The sequence below is a fragment of the Macaca thibetana genome, chromosome 16 (assembly GCF_024542745.1).
Source record: "Macaca thibetana thibetana isolate TM-01 chromosome 16, ASM2454274v1, whole genome shotgun sequence".
Taxonomy (NCBI): domain Eukaryota; kingdom Metazoa; phylum Chordata; class Mammalia; order Primates; family Cercopithecidae; genus Macaca; species Macaca thibetana.
This window is the reverse complement of record NC_065593.1, coordinates 34,532,161-34,559,115: the sequence shown is the minus strand read 5'-3', so window position 1 is coordinate 34,559,115 and position 26,955 is coordinate 34,532,161. Positions and strand designations below refer to the sequence as shown.

The window sequence follows — 26,955 nt, the reverse complement described above, 5'->3', positions numbered from 1 at the left end:
AAATAAAGTACTGAGAAATGATACAATATGAATCTTGAAAACATCACGTTCAGTGAAATATGCCAGATACGAAATACTACATATTGTACAATTCCACTTAAATGAAATGTCCAGAATCGGCAAATCTCTAAGGATAGAAAGATTAGTGGTTGCCAGAGGTAATGGGGAATAATTGGGATAATATGAAGTAACAGCTAATGGGCACCGGGTTTCTTTTTGGGGTGGTGAAAATGTTCTGGGATAGATAAGTGGTATAGGTTATACAGCCTTGTAAATATACCAAAAAACATTACATTGTTATGTACACTTTAAAATTGTTTAATAATTATTAAAAAGTATGTTTTTATTTTTTAATGTATTTTTTAAAACTAGCAAATTGAATCCAAAAATCTATAAGAAGAATAATACACCATGACTAGGAATGCAAGGATGATTCAGTGTTTGAAAATGAACCAGTGTAATCTACCATATTAACAGTCAAAAGAAGAAAAACTACATGTTATGTCAATTGAATTTTAGAATATTTTTGACAAAATTAAATGTTTATTCATGATTAAAAACTCATCAAACTAGTAAAAATGACCTCTACATAAAACCTACAATTATTTATAATACTTAAGGTAAAAAAAACCCAAAGGGTCTATGTGGTTAAGAAAGATCTTAGAGGCCGGGCGCGGTGGCTCAAGCCTGTAATCCCAGCACTTTGGGAGGCCGAGACGGGCGGATCACGAGGTCAGGAGATCGAGACCATGCGGGCTAACACTGTGAAACCCCGTCTCTACTAAGAAATACAAAAAACTAGCTGGGCGAGGTGGTGGGCGCCTGTAGTCTCAGCTACTCGGGGGGCTGAGGCAGGAGAATGGCGTAAACCCGGGAGGCGGAGCTTGCAGTGAGCTGAGATCCGGCCACTGCACTCCAGCCTGGGCAACAGAGCGAGACTCCGCCTCAAAAAAAAAAAAAAAGAAAGAAAGATCTTAGAAAATATTTTCTATAATTTTGTTGAGTGTAAAATAAAATATAGCATTTTGTATGTAAGTTATCCGTATTTGGCAAAAGTAGGGAATTTTTAATACATCTTCTTTGTTACATTGTATTGGATAGCTTCTATAACTTCTCTCCTAATAACAAATTGTTTAAAATAATCTATAAAATTGATTTTTTTTCAATTTTCTGTCTGTCCCACTGGAAAACTGGATTTATTTCCGATGTTATAATTATTTGATTTTCTCCCTATTTTTTTCTAGATGTATTCGACACCAAAATGATTGGGGAGCTCTTATTCTAGTGGATGATCGCTTTAGGAATAACCCAAGTCGCTATATATCTGGTAAGATCTCAACTGGGCTTAGAGTAAAAACTAGTAACAATCTTCATATTTTTATTGTGGTAAAAAACACATAATGAGCTCTACCATCTTATTAAGTGCACAGTACAATATTATTAACTATAAGCACAGTATTTCACAGCAGATATCTAGAACTTTTAAATCTTACATAACTGAAACTTAACACTGACTGAACAGCAATGCCCCGTTTCCCTCTCCCCCCATCCCCTGGCAACCGCTGCTACACTTTCTGCTTCTATTAGTTTGACTACTTTAGATACTTCATATAAATTGAATTATGCCGTATTTGTCCTTCTGTAACTGGCTCATTTCAGTTAGCATAATGTCCTCAAGGTTCATGTTCTATGTTATATTATCTGACAGGATTTCCTTCTTTTCAATGACTGTCTAATATTTTATTTTATGTATACATTATACCATATTTTCTTTATCCATTCATCTGTCAGTAGACATTTAGGTTATTTCCACCTTATGGATATTGGGAACAGTGCTGCAATGGACATGGGAATGCAGATACCTCTTCAAGATCCTGATTTCAGTTTTTTTGAATAAATACCAAGCGTAGGATTGGCGAATCATCACAGTTCTGAGTTTAATTCTTTGATTTGATACTGTTCTTCACAGCAGCTGCACCATTTAACATTCCCACCAATAGCACTCAAGGGTTCCAATTTCTCCATATCCTCCCTAACGCTTATTTCCTTTTTTCTTCTTTCTCTTTTTTAAATTTCATAATGGCTATCCTACCAGGTATGATGTGATAGCACGTTGTGGATTTGATTTGCATTTCTCTGATGATTAGGGATGTTAAGCATCTTTTCTATACCTGTTGGCCGAATCATATGTCTTCTTTGGAGAAACATCTTTTCGTTTGCTCATTTTTTAATTGAGTTATTTGGATTTCTTTGCATATCTGTTTTTTTGGTTTGGTTTTTGGTGTGTGGTTTTTTTGTTTGTTTGTTTGTTTTTGTTTTTGAGACGGAGTCTCACTCTGTTGCCCAGGCTGGAGTGCAGTGGCGTGATCTCTGCTCACTGCAAGCTCCGTCACCTCCTGGGTCCATGCCATTCTCCTGCCTCAGCCTCCCGAGAAGCTGGAACTACAGGTGCCCGCCACCACGCCTGGCTAATTTTTTTGTATTTTTAGTAGAGACAGGGTTTCACCATGTTCGCCAGGATGGTCTCGATCTCCTGACCTCGTGATCCGCCAGCCTTGGCCTCCCAAAGTGCTGGGATTACAGGCGTGAGCCACCGTGCCCGGGCTTGGTGTGTTTTTTTGTTTGTTTGTTATTGAGATACAGGAGTTTCTTATATATTTTGGAGATTAACTCCTTATCAGATATATGCCTTGCAAATATTTTCTCCCATTCTGTAGGTTGCCTTTTGACTCTGCTGATTATTTACTTTGCTGCACAGAAGTTTTTTAGTTTAACATGGTCCTCCTTGTCGAATTTTGCTTTTATTGCCTGTGTTTTTGGTGTCATATCCAAACAATCGTTGCCAACACCAAGACTGGATAACTTATAAAGATAAGAGGTTTATTTGGCTTATGGTTCTGCAGGCTGTACAAGAATCCTGGCACCAGCATCTACTTCTAATGAGGGCCTCAGAAAGTCTACAATCATAGCAGAAGGTGAAGGGAAAGCAGATGCATCACATGGTGAGAGAGGGAGCAAGAGAGAGGAGAGGAAGTGCGAGGCTCTTTTTAGCAATCAGATCTCATGTGAACTAATTACAGTAAGAGCTCACTCATTACCACGGAGAGGGCACCAAGCCTTTCATGAGGGCTCTGTCCCCATTACCCACACACCTCCCAGTAGGCCCCACCTATGACACTGGGGAACACATTTCAACATGAGCTTTGGAGGAAACAAATAACCAAAGCATGTCAATCCCCATTGACAGCCTCTTGAAGATTCGTTGACCATATACGTGTGGATCTGCTTCTGGGCTCTCTATTATGTTCCATTGGTTTATATGGTTTTCTTTATGCCAGTACCATACTTTTTTGACTACTACAGCTGTGTAATGTATTTTATAGAATCAGGAAGTATGATGGCTGCAGCTTTTATCTTTTTTCTCAAGATTCTTTTGCCTATTTGTGGTCCTTTGTTGTTCCATATGAATTTAGATTGCGGCCGGGCCTGGTGGCTCATGCCTGTAATCCCAGCACTTTGAGAAGCCAAGGCAGGTGGATCACGAGGTCAGGAGTTCGAGACCAGCCTGGCCAACATGGTGAAACCCCATCTCTACTAAAAATACAAAAATTAGCTGGGTACAGTGGTGGGTACCTGTAATCCCAAATATTCGGGAAGCTGAGGCAGGAGAATGGCTTGAACCTGTGAGGCGGAGGTTGCCAAGACCATGCCATTGCACTCTAGCCTGGGTGACAGAGCAAGCCTCTGTCTCAAAAAAAAAAAAAAAGGGGGGTTGCTTTCAGTAGTATGGACATTCTGACAATATTAGGTGTTCCAATCTGTGAACATGGAATGTCTTTCCATTTATTTGTGTTATCTTTATTGTTTTTTAGCAATGTTTTATAATTTTCAGTGTACAGGTTTTTTGCCTCCTTAGTTGTTTATTCCTAGGTATTTTATTATTTTTGATGCTATCATAAATGGGATTGTTTTCTTAAATTCCTCTTTTGATTGTTTTTAGTGTATAGAATTGCAAGTGATTTTTGTACATTGATTTTTGTATTCTGCAGCTTTACTGATTTGTTTATTAGTCCTAACAGGTTTTTTTTCAATCTTTAGGATTTTTCTACATAAAAGATCATGTCATCTGCACGGAGAGATCATTTTACTTTATTCTTTTTCAATTTGGATTCCTTTTATTTCATTTTCTTGCTTAATAGTCTGGCTAGGACTCTTAGTACAAAGCTAAATAGAAGTAGTGAGAATGAACATCCTTGCTTTGTTCCTGGTCTTAAAAGCTTTTCTTTTTTAAACTTTTTGAAGAAACATGCTTTAATTCCTTTCCCATTTTTCTTTTGCATACCTTCTATAGATATTTCTTTTGTGGTTACATGGGTCTTACATAAAACATAGTCATAACAATATTTTCAGCTAACAACTTAATTTCAGTTGTATAAAAAACTCTACACTTTCACTTTTCCCCATCACATTTTATTATTAAAGTCACAGATTATACCCTTTTATATAGTGTATCCACTAACATACTATTATAGTTATTTTCATACTTTGTCTTTTAACTTCTGTATAGAATTAAACATTATTTATGTATCACTGTTGTTATATTAAAGTATTCTGTATTTGTGTACACTTTTAACTTCACGAGCAAACTTTATGCTTTTGTGTTGCTGTTTAGCAGGCTTCTGTTAGCATATCTTGCAAGGCAAGTTTAGTGGTGAAGTCCCTCAGCTTTTGCTTATCTGGAAAAGTTTTTACCTCTTAGTCATTTTGATAGATGGCTTTACCAGATATAATATCCTTCACTGGCAGGTTTTTTTTCTTTCAGCACTTTAAACATGTCATCCCACTTCCTTATGGCATGCAAGATGTCACCTGAGAAATCTTTCTCTTTTTTTGGAGACAGAATGTTACTCTGCCACCCAGGCAGGAGTGCAGTGGCATGATCATGACTCACTGCAGCCTCAGCCTCCCAGGCTCAAGTGATCCTCCCACCTCAGCCTCCTGAGTAGCTGGGACTACAGTCTTGTACCACCAGACCTGGCTAATTAAAAAAATTTTTTTTGTAGAGATGGGGTCTCACTATGTTGCCTAGACTAATCTCAAATTCTTTGGCTCAAGCAATTCTCCTACCTCTGACTCCCAAAGTGTTGGGATTACAGGCATGAGCCTGCATGCCCAGCCTGTTGACTGTCTTATGTGACTTCATTTGTATATGACAAGTTGCTTTTCTCTTGCTGTTTTCAAGTTTCTATTTTTTTCTTTGACTTTTGACACTTTGATTATAAAGTGTCTTGGTACAGACTTTTGGGTTCGTTCTGTTCGGGTTCTCTGAGATTCATGTATTTGGATATCATTTTCCTCCCCCCAGATTTATTAAGTTTTTGGTCATTATTTCTATAAATAAGTTTTCTTCTCCTTTCCCTCTTTCTCTTTCTAGGACTCCCAGAATGTGTATATTGGTCAGCTTTGATGGTGTCCCATAAGTGAAGTCATAAGGCTTCACTTTTTTTCCATTTTGCTTTTTCCTTTTTGCTTCCCTGACGGGTTGATTTCAAATGACTTGCCTTCAAATTTCCTGATTCTGAGCACTTTGAGAGACTGAGGCTGGTGGATCACTTGAGGTCAGCAGTTAGAGACCAGCCTGGCCAACATGGTGAAACCCCGTCTCTACTAAAAATAGGAAAATTAGCCGGGTATGGTGGTACATACCTGTAGTCCCAGCTACTTGAGAGGCTGAGGCAAGAGAATTGCTTGAATCCGGGAGGCGGAGGTTTCAGTGAGCCGAGATTGTGCCACTGCACTCCAGCCTGGGCAACAGAGCGAGACTGTCTCAAAAAATAAAATAAATAAAATAAAAGAAAATAAAATAAACAAATTTCCTGATTCTTCCTTCTGCTTGATCAAGTCTGCTGATGAACTCCTCTAGTGAATTTTTCAGTTCAGTTATTGTATTTTTAGCTCCAAAATCTGTTTAGTTCTTTTTTGTATTCTTTATCTTTGTTGAAATTCTCCTTTTTTTCTGTATTATTTTCTTGAACTTGTGAGCATCATTTTGACAGTTATTTTAAATTCCTTGCCAGGTAATTCATATACCTCTTTTTTTGGGGGGTTGGTTTCTGGAGATTTATTTTGTTCCTTTGATAGGGTTATTTTTTCCTGTTTCTTTATGTTTCTTGTAACCTTGTATGGTATCCACGCATTTGAAAAAAGAGTGTTTACTGACTGGTTTTGTACAGGGAAAGACCTTCACTCATCAGCCCAGGCAGGCATTCTGGGAGCCTCTTAAACCTTTTCCGTGGATCTATCTTCTTTGGACTTGTCTGTAAATTCCTTATTAGAAATATTTGCTGGTTTTTTGTTTTTGTTTTGTTTTGTTTTTGTTTTTTTGGTCAGGGTCTCACTCTGTCACCCATGTTGGAGTGCAGTGGTACAATCTCAGCTCACAGCAACCTCGGCCTCCTGGGTTTAAGGGATCCTCCCACCTCAGTCTCCCAAGTAACTGGGACCACAAGTGTACACCACTATATCCAGCTAATTCTTGTATTTTTTGTAGACATGGGGTTTCACCACGTTGTCCACGCTGGTCTCAAACTCCTGGGCCCAAGTCATCTGCCTGCCTCGGCCTCTCAAAGTGCTGGGATTACAGGCATGAGCCATCACGCCCAACTCTCTTTTGTTCTTAGTAGATTCCAGGCATATAGAGTATGCTAGGTCCAGTCAGTGCTCTATGACAAGCAAGACAGAAACCAGTCCCTAGACAGCTCCTTGAAAAGCCAAGATGTTGGATGCACACTCCAGGCTTTTCTGTACCCCTGAGGGAGCGGCCATCAAACTGTATGGGCCTCTGTTGCACTGTGGTTTCTGTGGAGCAGAAACTTGCTGCACAGCGCTTTTGTTCTTAGTGGTCCCTGGGCATGTAGGGTATGGCAGCTCATGTCAGCTCTTCGACACAGGTAAGACAGAAGCCAGTCCCTCGGGCAGCCTCCCAGAAAAAGACATAAGGTTCAGTTTTCTCTTCTCTCCCCAGGGAGAAGAAACTAGGAGCTAACTCCCAATCCCATGGTACTATTCTGAAGTGGGGACCATGACGAGAGGGTGCCACAAATTTTCCTCCCCGCTTTGATGCAGCCAGTAGTATCATTTTTTTCTCACTCGATGGTTTCATCCAACAGTAAACAGTTTTCAGAGTCAATACCAGGAGTTATTATTAAAGAGCCATGGGATACATGTGTATCTTTATTATTACCTTTTAGCTAAAAAAAGTTCATTTTATTATGATAAAGAGATGTTAAATTTTGTTTTGGATTAGCTATGTGTGGGTGTGGACTCTACTTTTTCAATTTCAGAGCTTAATTACTGCATTTGGTTTGATATTAAAACATAAAGCAGAAAACATTGCTTTGTTTGTTTTATCTTCCCTTTCCACGTGAAGTGTGCAGTAGCATAGGTCAAACGGTAACTAAAGGCAAAAATGCTATGTGCTGGTGTCTAGTCAGCAGGTGGAGCTCAGATTCTTTCAAGTTTTCAAAAGCAGACAATGATATTTTACATTGAAAAGGCTTTCTTTGATTATAAAAAGGTTGAAATGAAAAGGTACATAGTACTAAAATTCTTATTTTTATTTTCTTATATCTTTTTTAGAGACAGGTCTTACTCTGTTGCCCAGGCTGGAGTGCAGTGATGTCATCATAGTTCACTGCAACCTCGAACTCCTGGCCTCAAGCAATCTTCCCACCTCAGCCTCCCAAAATGCTGGGATTATACGTGTGAGCCACCACACTCAGCCTAAAAATTTTCAGTTTTAGAGAATTTCACATATTTTTATGGTCTAATCATATTCCCCAAACGAACAAAATAAAAAACTTCAAGGGAAATGGCTTATTTAAAATTTTTTTAGTTTTAAAATCTAGAACTTAAAGTTTTACCCTATAGTGACTTTTAAAACTAATTCCTCCAAAAGATGATGCTAGTTTTAGTAGTGTTAGCAGGGAATATTTATTTTGTAAAAGTCCAAATATCTGATTTTGCATTTCATTTGGAAGTACGCCATGCTAGAAAACACCTCAAACTCTTAGGTTTCATTTTTATGCAGTTTTCATATGTCACAGGTCAAATCATATCCTTTATAACTTGATTATATATATATATGAAAAATAATTATATAAGAAAAATTCAGATGGGATATGATTTGCCCATAAGACAGTATTATTATTTCACCTCCAGAATAATTTTAATTTAAGATGTATTTGGAATTGGTGGAGGAAGGGAACAAAAAAACTTGAGACTAGAATATTGAAATTATTTTTGCAAAAGGAGTAAAATTTAGAATATTAGAATGGAAAGTTGTATTGTTTACAACTTCTAGTTTCCCTACAAAAAAATAAGCAGTTTGTGTGGGGAATTATGATGAAATTAAATTTGCCATATTCACCAGTTATTCTTAACCAGATGATATGTTTTCCCATCTCTGCCCTACTTCCACTGCCTCTTTTCTCTCTCCATTTGACAATTACTGTATATAAACAGAATGTTACTCATATGTTACTGATATATGAATGTTACTTTATATGTTACTGATACATATGTAGTAAAATTGCTGAATTGCAGAAAAAACATACAGAGAACCATTCTGTATATTCAAAATACAAATTAGATTACTTCACTAGAAAAAGCAAGTGTATTATCTTAGCATGTAATATTTTAATAACTAAGTAACCAAATTTTCCCCTGGGTTTACCTCTTTCTTTAGGACTTTCTAAATGGGTACGGCAGCAGATTCAGCACCATTCAACCTTTGAAAGTGCACTGGAGTCCTTGGCTGAATTTTCCAAAAAGCATCAAAAAGTTCTTAATGTATCCATAAAGGACAGAACAAATGTACAGGACACCGAGTCCACACTTGAAGTGACCTCTTTAAAGTACAGTACCCCACCTTATTTATTGGAAGCAGCATGTCATCTATCACCAGAAAATTCTGTGGAAGATGAAGCAAAGATGTGTGTCCAGGAACTGCAGTGTCCTAAAATTATTACTAAAAATTCACCTCTGCCAAGTGGCATTATCTCCAGAAAGGAGAAAAGTATGAAAAGTTCTTCCCATTTACCTTTGATAGAGAAGTCTTTCATTATATTTAGTGAAATGATATTTATTTGGGTATAGATTAATTTCCTTAAATATGGTGGTTTGTAATATAAGGTGTTATCATAAAGTAGTGAAACAGTATGGTGTATTGTAATGGGAACAAACTTTTGTCAGGAGACCAGAGCATATTTTCTGGTTTTCCACTAACTGGCTTTGCCACTTACTAGCTTTGTGATCATGAGCAAGTCATTTGACTTTTTGAGTCATAATTGGGGGGAAAAAATGCTTGCCTAGCTGTCCCTTCAGGTTGGGTTGTAAAGGTCAAAATTATAAATATCACAGCATTGTAAAGTACCATATAAGTAGGAGATGTTATTCTAATGGCTATATAAAAATTTGGCCTAATTTTTTATATAGATACTTCTATGTGAACTTCTTTTCCTATATAGATAGTTCTTGTGAACTTATTTATTTTTAGGAGGTGAGAGACATTTATTTTAAGTGATGAAAAGTAATTTTTTTTTTTTTTTTTGAGACAGAGTCTTGCTCTGTCACCCAGGCTGGAGTGCAATGGCGCAATCTCTGCTCACTGCAAGCTCCGCCTCCTGGGTTCACGCCATTCTCCTGCCTCAGCCTCCCGAGTTGCTGGGACTATAGGCGCCCACCACCACGCCCGGCTAATTTTTTGTATTTTTAGTAGAGACCGGGTTTCACCGTGTTAGCCATGATGGTCTCGATCTCCTGACCTTGTGATCCGCCCATCTTGGCCTCCCAAAGTGCTGGGATTACAGGCGTGAGCCACCACACCCGGCGAAAAATAATATTTTAAAATATTTTAGAAATAATCATCTGTATCAGATTGGCAAACTGTGGCCCGTGGGCCAAATTTGGCCTGCTGCCTGTTTTTGTAAGTTTAATGAAATGTAGTCATGTCCATTTATTTACATATTGCAAACAACAGCAGAGTTGAGTATTTGTGTGTATTGCACTAGAACAGCGTAATTGAGTAGTCGCAACAGATACATAATGCCTCACAAACCCTAAATATTTCCTATCTGGCCCGTAACAGAAAAGGTTTGCCAAACTCTGGTCTATACCATTGGATATAATTTCAGTTGTTTTAATTCATATATCCAAGGCAGGTGGATCATCTGAGGTCAGGAGTTCGAGACCAGCCTGACCAGTGTGGTGAAACACCATCTCTACTTAAAAAATACAAAAATTAGCTGGGCGTGGAGGCAGCCGCCTGTAATCCCAGCTACTCAGGAGGCTGAGGCAGGAGAATCACTTGAACCGGGAGGCGGAGATTGCAGTGAGCCGGGATTGCGCCATTGCACTCCAGCCTGGACAACAAAAGCGAAACTCGGTCTCAAAAAAAAAAGAAAAAAATCAATTTTTAAACATTTATTTTGTAGTATATAAATACTACAAAATAGCAGTACAAAATTCACTATAAATAGTGAATTCAAGCTGATTAACCTGGTAATCAGGAAACCTAGGTTCTAGTCTCAGTCTTCTTACTAACCAGTTTTATAACTTTGAGCAAATAACTTAGCCTTATGTCACATTCCTTATTTATTAAATAAAAGAATTAGTCTAGGTAAGTTTTTCTCAGTCACTGGTTAGTGGATTTTCAAGGCAAATGTTTACAGCCTGTTCCCTCCTATGCTCAGCTCCCTTCCTCTTCCCTTTTACCCCTTCTTTCCTCATTCATTCTTGGGCTCCCTGGTGTGGAATTTGATAGTTTACCAGACAGCATTATAACTTGAGCTAGGAAACACTAGAGACCTAAGATTTCTTTCAGAGTTAATATTCTGTTCCAAGATAAAAATCCACTAGTATTCATTGGGGGTTCTAAGTTACGTATCCTATACAGTTATTTAGGCATTGCTAATAAATAATCATTTTAACGTAACAATTATGTCAGCTAGGAGCAGAAAGTTAAAGCTTTAAATTCTTGTATTCTTAGATGATCCAGTATTGCTGGAAGAAGCAGTGAAAGCAGAAAAAATTGTGATTTCCAGATCTACAAGCCCAACTTTCAACAAACAAACAAAGAGAGTTAGCTGGTCAAGCTTTAATTCTTTGGAACAGTATTTTACTGGTAAAATACCGAAGGCAACACCTGAGCTCAGGTTATCAGAGAATAGTGTCTCTAGTCCTCCCCGTTTCAAAACAGAAAAGATGGAAAGTAAAACTGTTTTGCCAATCACTGATAAATGTGAATCCTCAAATCTGACAGTAAACACATCGTTTGGATCATGCTCTCAATCAGAAACCATTATTTCATCATTAAAGATTGATGCCACCCTTACTAGAAAAAATCATTCTGAACATCTGCTCTGTTCTGAAGAAGCCCTGGATCCAGACATTGAATTGTCTCTAGTAAGTAAGGAAGATAAACAGTCCACTTCAAATAGAGATCTTGAAACAGAAGCAGATGATGAATCTATCTATTTTACACCTGAACTTTATGATCCTGAAGATACAGATGAAGAAAAAAATGACCTAGCCGAAACTGATGGAGGAAATAGATTGGCTAACAATTCAGATTGCAGTTTAGCTAAAGACCTTTTTGGAATTAGGACTATACAAGAAGGAGATTCAGCCAGAGAAGTGAAAGCTGAGGATTGCACAGATACAAAGTTGAATGGAATTCTGCATATTGAAGAAAGTAAAATTGATGACAGTGATGGTAAAAACAACTTTGATAAATGAACTGGAACTGGGAAAAACTCATGAAATAGAAATAAAGAACTTTAAACCGTCTCCTTCCAAAACTAAAGGCGTGTTTCCTGGTTTTAAGTAATAATACTTAACTCTCAAGCGAAGTAAAAATATGTCATCATGCTTATGTTAAACTCTGTTGTAAGTAATTTGTACATTGAATAAGTGGCATACTTTTTAAAAAACTGTTTTATGTTCAGAAATGTAAATTTTATTATTCTTGAGTTTTGGGTTTTTTTTTTTTTTTTTTTTTTTTTTTTTTTTTGAGATGAAGTCTTGGTCTGTTTCCCAGGCTGGAATGCAGTGGCGTGCTCTCGGCTCACTGCAACCTCCACCTCCAGGTTCAAGCAGTTCTCCCGCCTCAGTCTCCTGAGTAGCTGGAACTACAGGTGTGCACCACCATGCCCGGCTAGTTTTTGTATTTTTAGTAGAGATGGGGTTTCACCAAGTTGGTCAGGCTGGTCTCATATTCTTGACCTAGTGATCTGCCCTTCTCTGCCTCCCGAAGTGCTGGGATTACAGGCATGAGCCACTGTGCCTGGCCTATTCTTGAGTTTTTACAAAGTAATTCATACAAAATGTTGTCCTCAAATAAGTCTTCCTTAGCTAAATGCAATTTAAAATTATTCAGGCCGGGCGCGGTGGCTCAAGCCTGTAATCCCAGCACTTTGGGAGGCCGAGACGGGCGGATCACGAGGTCAGGAGATCGAGACCATCCTGGCTAACACGGTGAAACCCCGTCTCTACTAAAAAGTACAAAAAACTACCCGGGCGAGGTGGCGAGCGCCTGTAGTCCCAGCTACTCGGGAGGCTGAGCCAGGAGAATGGCGTAAACCCGGGAGGCGGAGCTTGCAGTGAGCAGAGATCTGGCCACCGCACCCCAGCCTGGGTGACAGAGCGAGACTCCGTCTCAAAAAAAAAAAAAAAAAAAAAAAAAAAAATTATTCAAAGATATTTAGAGTTTCCTAGGGCATTTCTAGTTTCACGTAAATATTCATATTAGGTGGTTCTCTTCATCCATTTGTTTTCATACTGATACATAAAGATTAATAGCAGTCTAGTCACACCTCAGTCATATTTCACTATAGATTTTACCTCAGATCAGTCCGAGACATTTTTAGAGATCACCATTTGTCTTGAAAGGTTTATTTCGTTATTAAACTGCCTACTTATAAGTAATGAAGAGAAATTAAGAAAGTGGTATGCATTTTTAATTGAAATTGTTTTACATTATTTGTATAATAAGCCTAAAATCAAACATATCATAAACAAATTGATGTAAAGATATAAAATGCCAAATGAAGTATTCTAAATTTTCTGTTCTAATTATTTAGCTTCATCCTAATTGTGGAAAAAAATACTAGATCCTGCTGAGTATTATATATTTTTCCTAGTGGATCAGTGATTACCAAACACTAGATTAGAAGGTAATTTCTACATTGTTTGGAAAGGGTGAAACAATTTCTCCCCTCTGGTATTGTTCTAGCATAAGCTTTAGTTATGCAATGACTAAGAAAACTTTATATATAAATTTGATAAGCAAACCCACATTTATAGCTGTAGCCAAAATATGTTTCCTTAGAGCACAGTAATCCTTTCTGTGAATTTTGATCTTGTTTGTGTTTTTATGAATGAAGCTATGTCTAATCAAAAATGATTATAAAAGATGCTCATCTCTGACATCATTCCAGAAATACATTCGTTGATCTTTTTTTAAGAAACGTGTGTTATTCACTGGGCATTAGGACTTTTTGTGAGTAATTTGAATTGAAATTTTATGAGCTATCCAAGAATTTTGTATGGTCTATTATTTTCAAGTCATAATTTCCAGTAAGGATTTATTTTACATTTCATTTGGATAAATGAATTATTATATAGGCATGTGTTTGCTTTCATTTTGAGATATTTAGATTTTTACAGCTTGTTTTTATAGCATTTGATGTTACAACTCTAAGCATAGTTCAAAGACATTTAAAATTAGCCAGGTGACAATTTACCAGTTAAAGAATTTAGAATATATTAGATCCCATCTAGTATTATATATTTTTTCTAGTTGATTATTGAGCAGTAAGTACCAAATACTAGATTAGAAGGTAATTTTTATGTTGTTTTGAAAGGGTGAAACAATTTTTCTCCTCTGGTATTATTATTAAACCACAGATAGAGATAGTAGGGTAGTGAAACGAATAAATACCTGGTAGAAGACAAGAGACTTGGGCTCTACACCTGGCTCTGCCACTAATTTGCTAAGTCATATTGGCAATCACCACACCCTTCAGGGAATTAGTTTCATCTGTAAAATGCAGCGGTTAGTACTATAAAATCATACAGATTTCTTTGTGCTTTAAGAATCTACAAAGGAATGTCTGTTGATATTCTGAGTCGATTTTCATTTGCTTTTGTTCCAGAATGCCTAAAATAAAGCATATTATTTCATAAAAAAGGTAAAGTGGCTCTTACTCATTTACATTTAGGGAACGATGGTGATGTGGTTTGGCTGTGTCCCCACCCAGATCTCATCTTGAATTGTAGTTCCCATAATCCCCACGTGTTGTGGGAGGGACCCAGTGGGAGGTAATTGAATCAGGGGGGCGGTTACCCTCAAGCCGTTCTCATGATAGTGAGTGAGTTCTTATGAGACCTGATGATTTTATAAGGAGGTTTTCCCTGCTTCACTCTCATTCCTCTCTCCTGCTGCCTGTGAAAAGGTGCCTTCCACCATGATTGTAAGTTTCCTGAGGCCTCCCCCGTCATGCGGAACCGTGAGTCAATTAAACCTTTCCTTTATAAATTACCCAGTCTTGGATATGACTTTATTAGCAGCATGAGAACAGACTGACACAGATGGTATGAATATGTGCATAATAACTTGGAAAGCTAGATATTTATTTTCACAATGCTACAATTAAAACATTTTGAGGACTTTTGAAATTACCTTTGGAATTGGGAAACTACATGAGAAAGTTAAGCATATTATTTTATGGTCATATCGTAGTGTTATTACCCAACTTCATCTCAAATACTTTTCCCTTTCCCTAGCTAGATATGTTTTTGTTTGTTTGGTTTAGATAGTCTTGCTCCGTCGCCCAGGCCGGAGTGCAATGGCACGATCTTGGCTCACTGCAACCTCTGCCTCCCAGGTTCAAGCGGTTCCCGTGTCTCAGCCTCCTGAGTAGCTGGGATTACAGGTGCATACCACTGCACCTGGCTAATTTTTGTTTGTTTGTTTGTTTTTTGTTTTTTTAGTACAGACAGGGTTTCACCATGTTGGCCAGGCTGGTCTCAAACTCCTGACCTTAAGTAATCTGCCCACCTCCTCCTCCCATAGTGCTGGGATTACAGTCATGAGACACCATTCCTGGCCTAGATATTTTTCATTCTTTCCAAAATTTAATTCTCCCTGAAGCTAAAAATTTTCATTACTAAGAATGTACATAGAGATGTGTCACAAGCCTTTAGTAATTCCAAAAGGTGTTTCAAAAATTTTACACAATGATAATCACTGTTGAAACAGGTGTATATTCCCCTCAGATCATGACTTGGACCAAGATGATATTCCAAGAAGTAAACTGGCCTTTATAGTGTAGGATGTAGGCCATTGTCATTACTGATAACATACTTTTAAAAGAAATGTTTACAGAGTTAAATAAGTTAAAACACATAAATGCTTTTAAAACAGCACCTGGCACATTGCGAGTTATTCATTATTAATTAGTAGGTAAATCATATACCTGGAGTGCACCATTGCTCTATATGAAGCGTACACTAACTATAGATATATAGGTGATAGACTGATAATAAATAATTATTTGAGGAAAGAAAAATTATTTGGCTGGCTTTTTTTAAAGCTTTTGAGATATATAAGGTAGAGATTGTTTATCAAATAATTTATGTGACACATTCAATGCATATGAAATAGTTATCTAATACTGAATTTATTCAAGGATTGAAAGTATATAGAGCACACAGGCTGAAAACCAGGAAAACTACTAGTTAGAGAAAGGGCTTTATTCATGGAAGAAAGGTACAATGTAAAGAGTAGATGTTTCATGACTTGATTAGATTATTTAAAACTTTCTAGAATTGTGTTATAAAACTATTACTGTGTTTCTATGCACTTAGTTATTACATGGTTTTAAATTTGGCACTGTTTCTAAGTTTCTATAAGGCTTTGTTGTTATTCTTAAGATCTTTCAATTCAAAACATTAACAAAAAGCTTTCCCCCGTTATTTTTCTGCAACTGGAATTTTTTGTATTACTTTCCTATATTAAAACACATTTAGAATATTTAATTCTTTAGGGCTGCTTATAAAATTTCATGAAATCAAAGCACCTGTTGTATATTCACTTCAAAGACTGGTTATCATGGTCATCTCTAAGTGATGGCATTCTTTTTGTATTTGATTACCACACAATTATTCTTGCATATGCCTCTTTTAAACCTCAGATTTCTCAATGAGTTACAAAAGAATTTAACCTTTATGAATTCTTGGTGGTTTATTATCTATTTCCATAGGCAAATGCAGTTAAATAGATAGTATTGATGAAAATTTTGATAATCCAAAAAAAAAAAAAAAATTTTAAGACCAGATCAAACAATGAATGTAAGAAAGCTAAAACCTAATGTAAAATAACTGCAGAGCTATGAAACATACAATAAAGAACATCACTTCAGGAAATAGAAATTTGGAAAAGTGACCAAGGCATATGATCCTCTAGCCTTAAACGATTTTCATGTCTTTAAAAAAAAAAAAAATTGTTTCTTAAGTTTCATTTGATAGAACCATTAGCTGCCTAGCTTCCTGTACTCCATAATGGAGCCTTGTTATAATATGCATGGGATCTGAGCCAGTGGATCACCTTATTGGTAAGACCGCCTTATAATGAGGTGCTTTCAGTAACTAAACCCTCTTGGACCAGGTCCAAAACAACCCATCTTACACCAAATTCCACTCTGTAATAAACAAGCTTCAATGTATTGCAAAGAAAACAAAAGCTATATGAAATTTACTGTTCCCAGAAATTAACCTTCGAAAACCCAATGGTAAATACTGATTAAAAGGAATGTGTAACAAGGCATAATTAGGTAGGTAGACATTTTAGTACATTTTCTAGTAACTGTATTTTCTTGGCTCAGTCTTCCTTTTTTTCGGGAATTTATATTATTTTGATTATCTTAATGCTTTCCTGAAAATTTCATTTCACATGAAAATATTTTACATTAATATTTATAGAATTCAATATTAAAGTTTGATTTGGCTCTTTGCTATTATAAAATACAAAATTGTACAAGTGGCATACCATTTCTGTAAACTAGATGCCATCATCTTTTATATATGATTCATATATAGTTGAAAAGTTTTAAAAGTATTTAGTACTGGTTTGTTATTATTTTAGATGAAGTATTGTCTTGGTATATTTTCCCTGTTTTTCTTTTTTTTCCTGTATTTTTATTTTTTTGATTTATTTACTTTTATTATACTTTAAGTTCTAGGGTATATGTGCACAACATGCAGGTTTGTTACATAGGTATACATGTGCCATGTTGGTTTGCTGCACCCATCAACTCATCATTTACATTAGGTATTACTCCTAATGCTATCCCTTCCCCAGGCCCCCCCCCCCGAGACAGGCCCCAGTGTGTGATGTTCCCCACCCTGCATTCAAGTGTTCTCATTTTTCAGTTCCCACCTATGAGTGAGAACGTGGTGTTTGGTTTTCTGTCCTTGTGATAGTTTGCTCAGAGTGATGGTTTCCAGTTTCATCCATGTCCCTGCAAAGGACATGAACTCATCCTTTTTTATGGCTGCATACTATTCCATGGTGTAAATGTGCCACATTTTCTTAATCCAGTCTATCATTGATGGGCATTTGGGTTGGTTCCAAGTCTTTGCTATTGTGAATAGTGCCGCAATAAACATATGTGTGCATGTGTCTTTATAGTAGCATGATTTATAATCTTTTAGGTATATACCCAGTAATGGGATCGCTGGGCCAAATGGTATTTGTAGTTTTCTAGATCCTTGAGGAATCACCACACTGTCTTCCACAATGGTTGAACTAACTTATACTCCCAACAGTGTAAAAGCGTTCCTATTTCTCCACATCCTCTCCAGCATCTGTTGTTTCCTGACTTTTTAATGATCACCATTCTAACTGGTGTGAGATGGTATCTCATGGTGGTTTCGATTTACATTTTTCTGATGACCAGTGATGATGAGCATTTTTTCATGTATCTGTTGGCTGCATAGATGCCTTCTTTTGAGAAGTGTCTGTTCATATCCTTTGCCCACTTTTTGATGGGGTTTTTTTTCTTGTAAATTTGTTTAAGTTCTTTGTAGATTCTAGATATTAGCCCTTTGTCAGATGGGTAGATTGCAAAAATTTTCTCCCATTCTGTAGGTTGCCTGTTCACTCTGATGGTAGTTTCTTTTGCTGTTCTGAAGCTGTTTAGTTTAATTAGATCCCATTTATCTATTTTGGCTTTTGTTGCCATTGCTTTTGGTGTTTTAGTCCTGAAGTCTTTGCCCATGCCTATGTCCTGAATGGTATTGCCTAGGTTTTCATCTAGGCTTTTTAAGGTTATAGGTCTAATATTTAAGTCTTTAATCCATCTTGAATTAATTTTGGTATAAGGTATAAGGAAGGGATCCAGTTTCAGCTTTCTACATATGGCTAGCCAGCTTTCCCAGCACCATTTATTAAATAGGGAAACTTCCCTTCCCCATTTCTTTTTTTTGTCAGGTTTGTCAAAGATCATATGGTTGTAGATGTGTGGTGTTATTTCTGAGGCCTCTGTTCTGTTCTGGTCTATATATCTGTTCTAGTTACTATAGCCTTGTAGTATAGTTTGAAGTCAGGTAGCGTGATGCCTCCAGCTTTGTTCTTTTGGCTTAGGATTGTCTTGGCAATGCAGGCTCTTTTTTGGTTCCATATGAACTTTAAAGTAGTTTTTTCCAATTCTGTGAAGAAAGTCATTGGTAGCTTGATGGGGATGGCACTGAATCTATAAATTACCTTGGGCAGTATGGCCATTTTCACGATATTGATTCTTCCTATCCATGAGCGTGGAATGTTCTTCCATTTTTTTGTGTCCTCTGTTATTTCCTTGAGCAGTGGTTTGTAGTTCTCCTTGAAGAGGTCCTTCACATCCCTTGTAAGTTGGATTCCTAGGTATTTTATTGTCTTTGTAGCAATTGTGAATGGGAGTTCACTCATGATTTGGCTATTATTGGTGTATAGGAATGCTTGTGATTTTTGCACACTGATTGTGTATCCTGAGACTTTGCCGAAGTTGCTTATCAGCTTAAGGAGATTTTGGGCTGAGAGGATGGGGTTTTCTAAATATACAATCATGTCATCTGCAAACAAAAAAAAATTGACTTCCTGTTTTCCTAATTGAATACCCTTTATTTCTTTCTGTTCCCTAACTGCCCTGGCCAGAACTTCCAACACTATGTTGAATAGGAGTGGTGAGATAGGGCATCCTTGTCTTGTGCCGGTTTTCAAAGGGAATGCTTCCAGTTTTTCTCCATTCAGTATGATATTGTCTGTGGGTTTGCCATAAATAGCTCTTATTATTTTGAGATATGTTCCATCAGTACCTAGTTTATTGAGAGTTTTTAGCATGAAGCGCTGTTGAATTTTGTCGAAAGTCTTTTCTGCACTTGAGATAATCATGTGGTTTTTGTCATTGGTTCTGTTTATGTGATGGATTACATTTAGTATGTTGAACCAGCCTTGCTTCCCAGGGATGAAGCCAACTTGATCATGGTGGATAAGCTTTTTCCTGTGCTGCTGGATTTGGTTTGCCAGTATTTTATTGAGGATTTTTGCATTGATGTTCATCAGGGATATTGGTCTAAAATTCTCTTTTTTTGTGTGTTTCTGTCAGGCTTTGGTATCAGGATGATGCTGGCCTCATAAAATGAGTTAGGGAGGATTCTCTCTTTTTCTGTTGATTGGAATCGTTTCAGAAGAAATGGTACCAGCTCTTCTTTGTACCTCTGGTATAATTCGGCTGTGAATCTCTCTGGTCCTGGACTTTTTTTGGTTGGTAGGCTATTAATTATTGCCTCAATTTCAGAACCCTTATTGTTCTATTCAGAGATTCACCTTCTTCCTGGTTTAGTCTTGAAAGGGTGTATGTGTCCAGGAATTTATCCATTTCTTCTAGATTTTCTAGTTTATTTGCATAGAGGTATTTATAGTATTCTCTGATGGTAGTTTGTATTTCTGTGGGATCAGTGGTGAAATCTCCTTTATCATTTTTTATGGAGTCTATTTGATTCTTCTTTCTTTTCTTCTTTATTAGTCTTGCTGGCGGTCTATCAATTTTGTTGATCTTTAAAAAAAAACTAGCTCTGGATTCACTGATTTTTTTGAAGGGTTTTTTGTGTCTCTATCTCCTTTAGTTCTGCTCTGATCTTAGTTATTTCTTGCCTTCTGCTAGCTTTTGAATTTGCTTGCTCTTTCTTCTCTAGTTATTTTAATTGTGATGTTAGGGTATCGATTTTAGATCTTTCCTGCTTTCTCTTATGGGCATTTAGTGGTATAAATTTCCTTCTACACACTGGGAGATTCTGGTACGTTGTGTCTTTGTTCTCATTGATTTCAAAGAACATCTTTATTTCTACCTTCATTTCATTATTTACCCAGTAGTCATTCAGGAGCAGGTTGTTCAGTTTCCATGTAGTTGAGTAGTTTTGAGTGAGTTTCTTAATTCTGACTTCTAATTTTTTAAATTGATTTTAATTTCATTGCAGCGTAGTCTGAGAGACAGTTTGTTGTGACTTCTGTTCTTTTACATTTGCTGAGGCGTGCTTTACTTCCAATTATCTGGTCAATTTTAGAATAAATGCGATGTGGTGCTGAGAAGAATGTATATTCTGTTGATTTAGGGTGGAGAGTTCTGTAGATGTCTACTGGGTCTGCTTGGTGCAGAGCTGAGTTCAAGTCCTGGATATCCTTATTAATCTTCTGTCTTGTTGATCTGTCTAATATTGACAGTGAGGTGTTAAAGTCTCCCATTATTATTATTGTGTTGGAATCTAAGTCTCTTTATAAGTCTCTAAGGACTTGCTTTGTGAATCTGGTGCTCCTGTATTGGGTGCATATATATTTAGGATAGTTAGCTCTTCTTGTTGAATTGATCCCTTTACTATTATGTAATGAACTTCTTTGTCTCTTTTGATCTTTGTTGGTTTAAAGTCTGTTTTATCAGAGACTAGGATTGCAACCCCTGCTTTTTTTTTTTTTTTTTAACTTTCCATTTGCTTGGTAGATCTTCCTCCATCCCTTTATTTTGAGCCTATATGTGCACGTGAGATGGGTCTCCTGAATACAGCACACTGATGGGTCTTGACTCTTTATCTAATTTGCCAGTCTGTGTCTTTTAATTGGGCATTTAGCCCATTTACATTTAAGGTTAATATTGTTATGTGTGAATTTGATCCTGTCATTATGATGTTAGCTGGTTATTTTACCCATTAATTATTGCAGTTTCTTCGTAGCATCCATGGTCTTTACAATTTGGCATGTTTTTGCAGTGGCTGGTACTGGTTGTACCATGTTTAGTGCTTCCTTCAGGAGCTCTTGTAAGGCAAGCCTGGTGGTGACAAAAGCTAGCATTTGCTTATCTGTAAAGGATTTTATTTCTCCTTCACTTATGAAGCTTAGTTTGACTAGATATGAAATTCTGGGTTGAAAATTATTTTCTTTAAGAATGAGAATATTGGCTTCCACTCTCCTCTGACTTGTAGGGTTTCTGCCGAGAGACCCGCTGTTAGTCTGATGGGTTTCCCTTTGTGGGTAACCCAACCTTTCTCTCTGGCTGCCCTTAACATTTTTTCCTTCATTTCAACCTTGGTGAATCTGACAATTATGTGTCTTGGGGTTGCTCTTCTTGAGGAGTATCTTTGTGGCATTCTCTGTATTTCCTGAATTTGAATGTTGGCCTGCCTTGCTATGCTGGGGAAGTTCTCCTGGATAATATCCTGAAGTGTGTTTTCCAACTTGGTTCCATTTTTCCCATCACTTTCATGTACACCATTCAAACATAGATTTGGTATTTTCACATAGTCCCATATTTCTTGGAGGTTTTTTCATTTCTTTTTACTCTTTTTTCTCTAATCTTGTCTTCTTACTTTATTTCATTAATTTGATCTTCAATCACTGATACCCTTTCTTCCACCTGATCATATAGGCTAATGAAGCTTGTGCATGAGTCACAAAGTTCTCATGCCATGGTTTTCAGCTCCATCAGGTCATTTAAGTTCTTCTCTACACTGTTTATTCTAGTTAGCCATTCATCTAACCCTTTTTCAAGGTTTTTAGTTTTCTTGTGATGGGTTAGAACATGCTTCTTTAGCTCAGAGAAGTTTGTTCTTACCAACCTTCTGAAGCCTACTTCTGTCAACTCGTCAAAGTCATTCTCCATCCAGCTTTGTTCCATTGCTGGTGAAGAGCTGCAATCCTTTGGAGGAGGAGAAGTGCTCTGGTTTTTAGAATTTTCAGCTTTTCTGCTCTGGTTTCTCCCCATCTTTGTGGTTTTATCTACCTTTGGTCTTTGATGATGGTGACCTACAGATGGGCTTTTGGTGTGGATGTCCTTTTTGTTTATGTTGATGCTATTCCTTTCTGTTTGTTAGTCTTCCTTCTAACAGTCAGGTCCCTCAGCTGCAGGTCTGTTGGAGTTTGCTGGAAGTCCACTCCAGACCCTGTTTTCCCGGGTATCACCAGAGGAGGCTGCAGAACAGCAAATATTGCAGAACAGCAAATATTGCTGTCTGATCCTTCCTCTGGAAGCTTCATCCCAGAGGGGCACCTGCCTGTATGAGGTGTCTGTTGGCCCTTGCTGGGAGGTGTCTCCCAGTTAGGCTACACAGGGGTCAGGGACCCACTTGAGGAGGCAGTCTGTCCATTCTCAGAGCTCAAATACCATGCTGGGAGAACCACTGCTCTCTTCAGAGCTGTCAGACAGGGATGTTTAAGTCTGCAGAAGTTTCTGCTGCCTTTTGTTCAGCTTATGCCTGCTCACAGATGTGGAGTCTATAGAGGAAGTATGCCTTGCTGGACTGCAGTGGGCTCCACCCAGTCTGAGCTTCCTGGCCACTTTGTTTACCTACGCAAGCCTCAGCAATGGCAGACGCCCCTTCACCTGCCAGGCTGCAGCCTCACAGGTAGATCTCAGACTGCTGTGCTAGCAGTGAGCAAGGCTCCGTGGGCGTGGGACCTGCCAAGCCAGGCATGGGAGAGAATCTCCTAGTCTGCTGGTTGCTAAGACCGTGGGAAAAGTGCAGTATTTGGGCAGGAGTGTCCCGTTTTTCCAGGTACAGTCTGTCATGGCTTCCCTTGGCTAGGAAAGGAAATCTCCTGACCCCTTTTGCTTCCTGGGTGAGGCAATGCCCCACCCTGCTTCCACTCGCCCTCCATGGGCTGCATCCACCGTCCAACCAGTCCAAATGAGATGAACCGGGTACCTCAGTTGGAAATGCAGAAATCATCCATTTTCTCTGTCGATTACGCTGGGAGCTGCAGACTGGAGCTTTTCCTATTCAGCCCTCTTCTTCCCTGTTTAACTGATGTTACGGTATTCATATTTAAAGTTAACTATCCTTTCAAAATGTTAATCTTTTTTATCTGTTGTGAAAGGACCTATGAACCTGCCTTGCTAGTCAGGACTTTATGGTATTGCTTATGGAGTTGAATTATTACCTAAAGCAGGAGGAAGTAGGAACTATAAAAGCTTATTTTGTACAATTTTTTAGTATCATTGTTGGAGATAGGCATTTAGATTATAAGCTCACCTAATATAAATTACAATAAAGTAAAGCTGGGCACAGTGGCACACACCTGTAGTCCCAGTTACTTAGGAGGCTGAGGCATGAGGATCACCTGAGTTCAGGAGATCGAGGGTGCAGTGCACTATCTGGGCAACATAGCGAGATCCCATCTCTTTAAAACATTTTTGAAATAAAAATTACAATAAAGTAAGTTGATATATTAATATTTCTATATTTCAGTCTTTAAAGTTGATTGGAAATATACATGAATTTTGTTACCATTAGACGTGGAAATATGTTCCAAATCTACCTGCCAACTTACTTTGGGCAAGTTATTTAATCTCTCTGAGCCGGGCACGGTGGCTCAAGCCTGTAATCCCAGCACTTTGGGAGGCTGAGACGGGCGGATCACAAGGTCAGGAGATCGAGACCATCCTGGCTAACACGGTGAAACCCCGTCTCTACTAAAAAAAATACAAAAAACTAGCCGGGCGAGGTGGCAGGCGCCTGTGGTCCCAGCTACTCCGGAGGCTGAGGCAGGAGAATGGCGTAAACCCGGGAGACGGAGCTTGCAGTGAGCTGAGATCCGGCCACTGCACTCCAGCCTGGGCGACAGAGCCAGACTCAGTCTCAAAAAAAAAAAAAAAAAAATCTCTCTGAACTTCTGTTTTTTCACCTTAAAATAGGGATAATAAGAAGTAGATCAAACATGAGAATCAAGTGCAGAAGAGTATATGGAAGCGCTTTTGGACTAGATAGTCAAGGGAATGAGTTTGAATTTTGCCCTGCAAAACTTGATCATTTTACTTTACCTCATTGAGCCTCAGCTTTGTTTTCTACCAAAAAAGTGTGCAAAAATAAATAAATAAATAAATAAAAAGATTGTTATTGAGGATTAAATGGGATAACATTCAATATGTAAAAGTGCTTTAAAAATTCTGAAGCACTGTTCAAATATTAATTGTTAGGAACCTGAAACAACAGTATAATTGATATCTTGGTATCCCGCAATTGCACCTTCAAAGGGCTAATAAACCTGTTAGAATTTGGTCCATGTGCTGAAAAACACTTTGAGCTTTTTGTTTTTAAAAATCTAAGTCAGACGCGGTGGCTCACACCTCTAATCTCAGCACTTTGGGAGGCCAAGGTGCGCGGTTCACTTGAGACCAGGAGTTCAAGACTAGCCTGGCCAACATGGTGAAACCCCGTCTCTACTAAAAAAAGACAAAAAAATTAGCTGGATGTGGTGGCGGGTGCCTGTAATCCCAGCTACTCAAGAGGCTGAGGCAGGAAAATCGCTTGAACCTGGGAGGCAGAGGTTGCAGTGAACTGAGATTGCACTACTGCACTCCAGCCTGGGTGGCACAGCAAGAGTCCGTCTCAAAAAAAGAAAAAAAAATCTAACTATTCCTTTATTAGTAAGACAAATATTATGACTACTTTCTATTTTTACATCTCATATTTTATATCTTAAAAGTTGTACATATGGCAAACAAGAAAATATCAAGGGAACATTGAAATCCATGGATTCCAATTAGAACAAGTCTATGTAAGATCTATAATGGCAGGGATTTTTTTTTTTTGTCTGCATTTGTTGTACTCCCAACACTATATTTGCTGACCAAATGAATTAAATTGAGCATTTTATTAATGTGTTTACTTCTCAACCCTCCCATATACCTGTTTCATTTGACCAATTTCTAGACTCTAGCAACCTTTCTCTATAACTTTTTATTCTTATTACCTGAACCGCATTAAATCCCCCATCCTTTCTCCATTCCTGTTTACTAAACCTTTATCCCTTCAATTGTGGGCCAGAGATTCTCTTTTCTCTTCCTTTTATTCTACAAGGTGTTCCTTTGCCAACTTTACCTACAAAAACAATGTTGGACTTTTGCAATTTTGAGATTATCATGAATATAATTATTGTGACACAATTGTATTCTAAAATATGAATTGGACTTCACATCAGCTAATTAATTAGCCTAAATGTCAGCCTACTTGTAAAAGCCTTTTAGTCCTATTATCACCCTGGGACAAAATTAATTTTTCCTGCCTATGTCCCAACATAATATGTATTGTATGATATTGCAATTAATTGTGTACAAGTCTGTCTCTCCTGCACACTGTGACCTCCTAAGGATAAGAACAGCTTTCCATATTAGCTGGTATTCATTAATCCATTCATTCATCTGACATACTTTGAGAGTCTGCTTTGCATCAAGAACTGTGCTATGTTCTAGGGATACCAAAGTTGAGTAAGAAAGGGATCATATTCATCAGGAATTCATAGCCGAATTTGCATACAAGTAAATGCTTGTGCAGTGTGGTACAGTATGATGAGGGCTGTAATAAAAGAAAGGCACCCAACAGAGCTTTGTTGGGTATACACATTCTGGTAGGTACAAATTATAGTTGTGGTAGAGGGTCTGTAAGTTAACAGCGGAAGTCATTTAACACAGGAAACATCCTGGCAGACTTGCATTAATTTTTTAATGAAAAAAATGCTTGCGATTTATATATATATCTCTATATATCTATATCTATATCTATATATCTATATCTATATATATCTGTGTATCTGTCACCCAGGCTGGAGTGCAGTGGTGCAATCTTGGCTTACTGCAACCTCCACCTCCCGAGTTCAAGCAATTCTCATGCCTCAGCTTCTCAAGAAGCTGGGACTATAGGCGCATACCACCATGTGCCTGTCTAATTTTTGTATTTTGTGTAGAGACAGGGTTTCACCATGTTGCCCTGGCTGGTCTTGAACTCCTGAGTTCAACTAATCCACCTGGGGGGCCAGGCGTGGTGACTCACGCCTGTAATCCCAGCACTTTGGGAGGTCAGGAGTTCGAGACCAGCCTGGCCAACATGGTGAGACCTTGTCTCTACTAAAAACGCATAGAGGTTTCACAACCATTAGCTCACCTGATTCTCAACACAGCCTGCCAAAGTCAACGGCACAGGCGGTATTATCCTCATTTTACAAAGGAGGAAAATGAGACATAATGAGACTACAATCAAGGTTATACTGCTCTTTCCACTAGTCCATAATGCCACAGTGTGTTGTTGATACATGTTTGTACTTTCATATTGATGTTCATCTACCTTTGTTCTCCAGAATCTCTTTACGAAAGGCATAGTCTTGGAATCTGAAAGCAAGCCTCATTATCTTACTTTTCAGAATCATCTTATAATATTTTAATAATACTAAATGAAGACACATTAACTTGCATTAAGGAGTATGAGCTCTTTGAGGGCAGATACAGTCCTAGAGCATGATATACTTCTGGACACAGTAGGTGCTTAGTAATTTTTTTATTGGAAGAAGAAATCTAAAAATAAGAACAACACATTTGTTTC

General features: G+C 37.8%; 2 protein-coding genes across 4 annotated transcripts in view; one reads left to right on the top strand and one right to left on the bottom strand.

Moving 5' to 3' along the window:
• BRIP1 (BRCA1 interacting helicase 1) overlaps window positions 1-12,429 on the top strand; it is a 176,950-nt gene extending 164,521 nt beyond the window's left edge. For both annotated transcript variants that reach the window (XM_050764650.1, XM_050764651.1), the window contains 3 exons: window positions 1,245-1,327; window positions 8,747-9,076; window positions 11,048-12,429. In XM_050764650.1, coding sequence (XP_050620607.1) covers window positions 1,245-1,327; window positions 8,747-9,076; window positions 11,048-11,796 — 1,162 coding nt within the window. In that variant the 3' untranslated portion in view covers window positions 11,797-12,429. The remainder of the gene's footprint in view (window positions 1-1,244; window positions 1,328-8,746; window positions 9,077-11,047) is intronic.
• PTRH2 (peptidyl-tRNA hydrolase 2) overlaps window positions 1-26,955 on the bottom strand; it is a 1,137,200-nt gene that overhangs the window by 851,180 nt on the left and 259,065 nt on the right. The window lies entirely within an intron of this gene.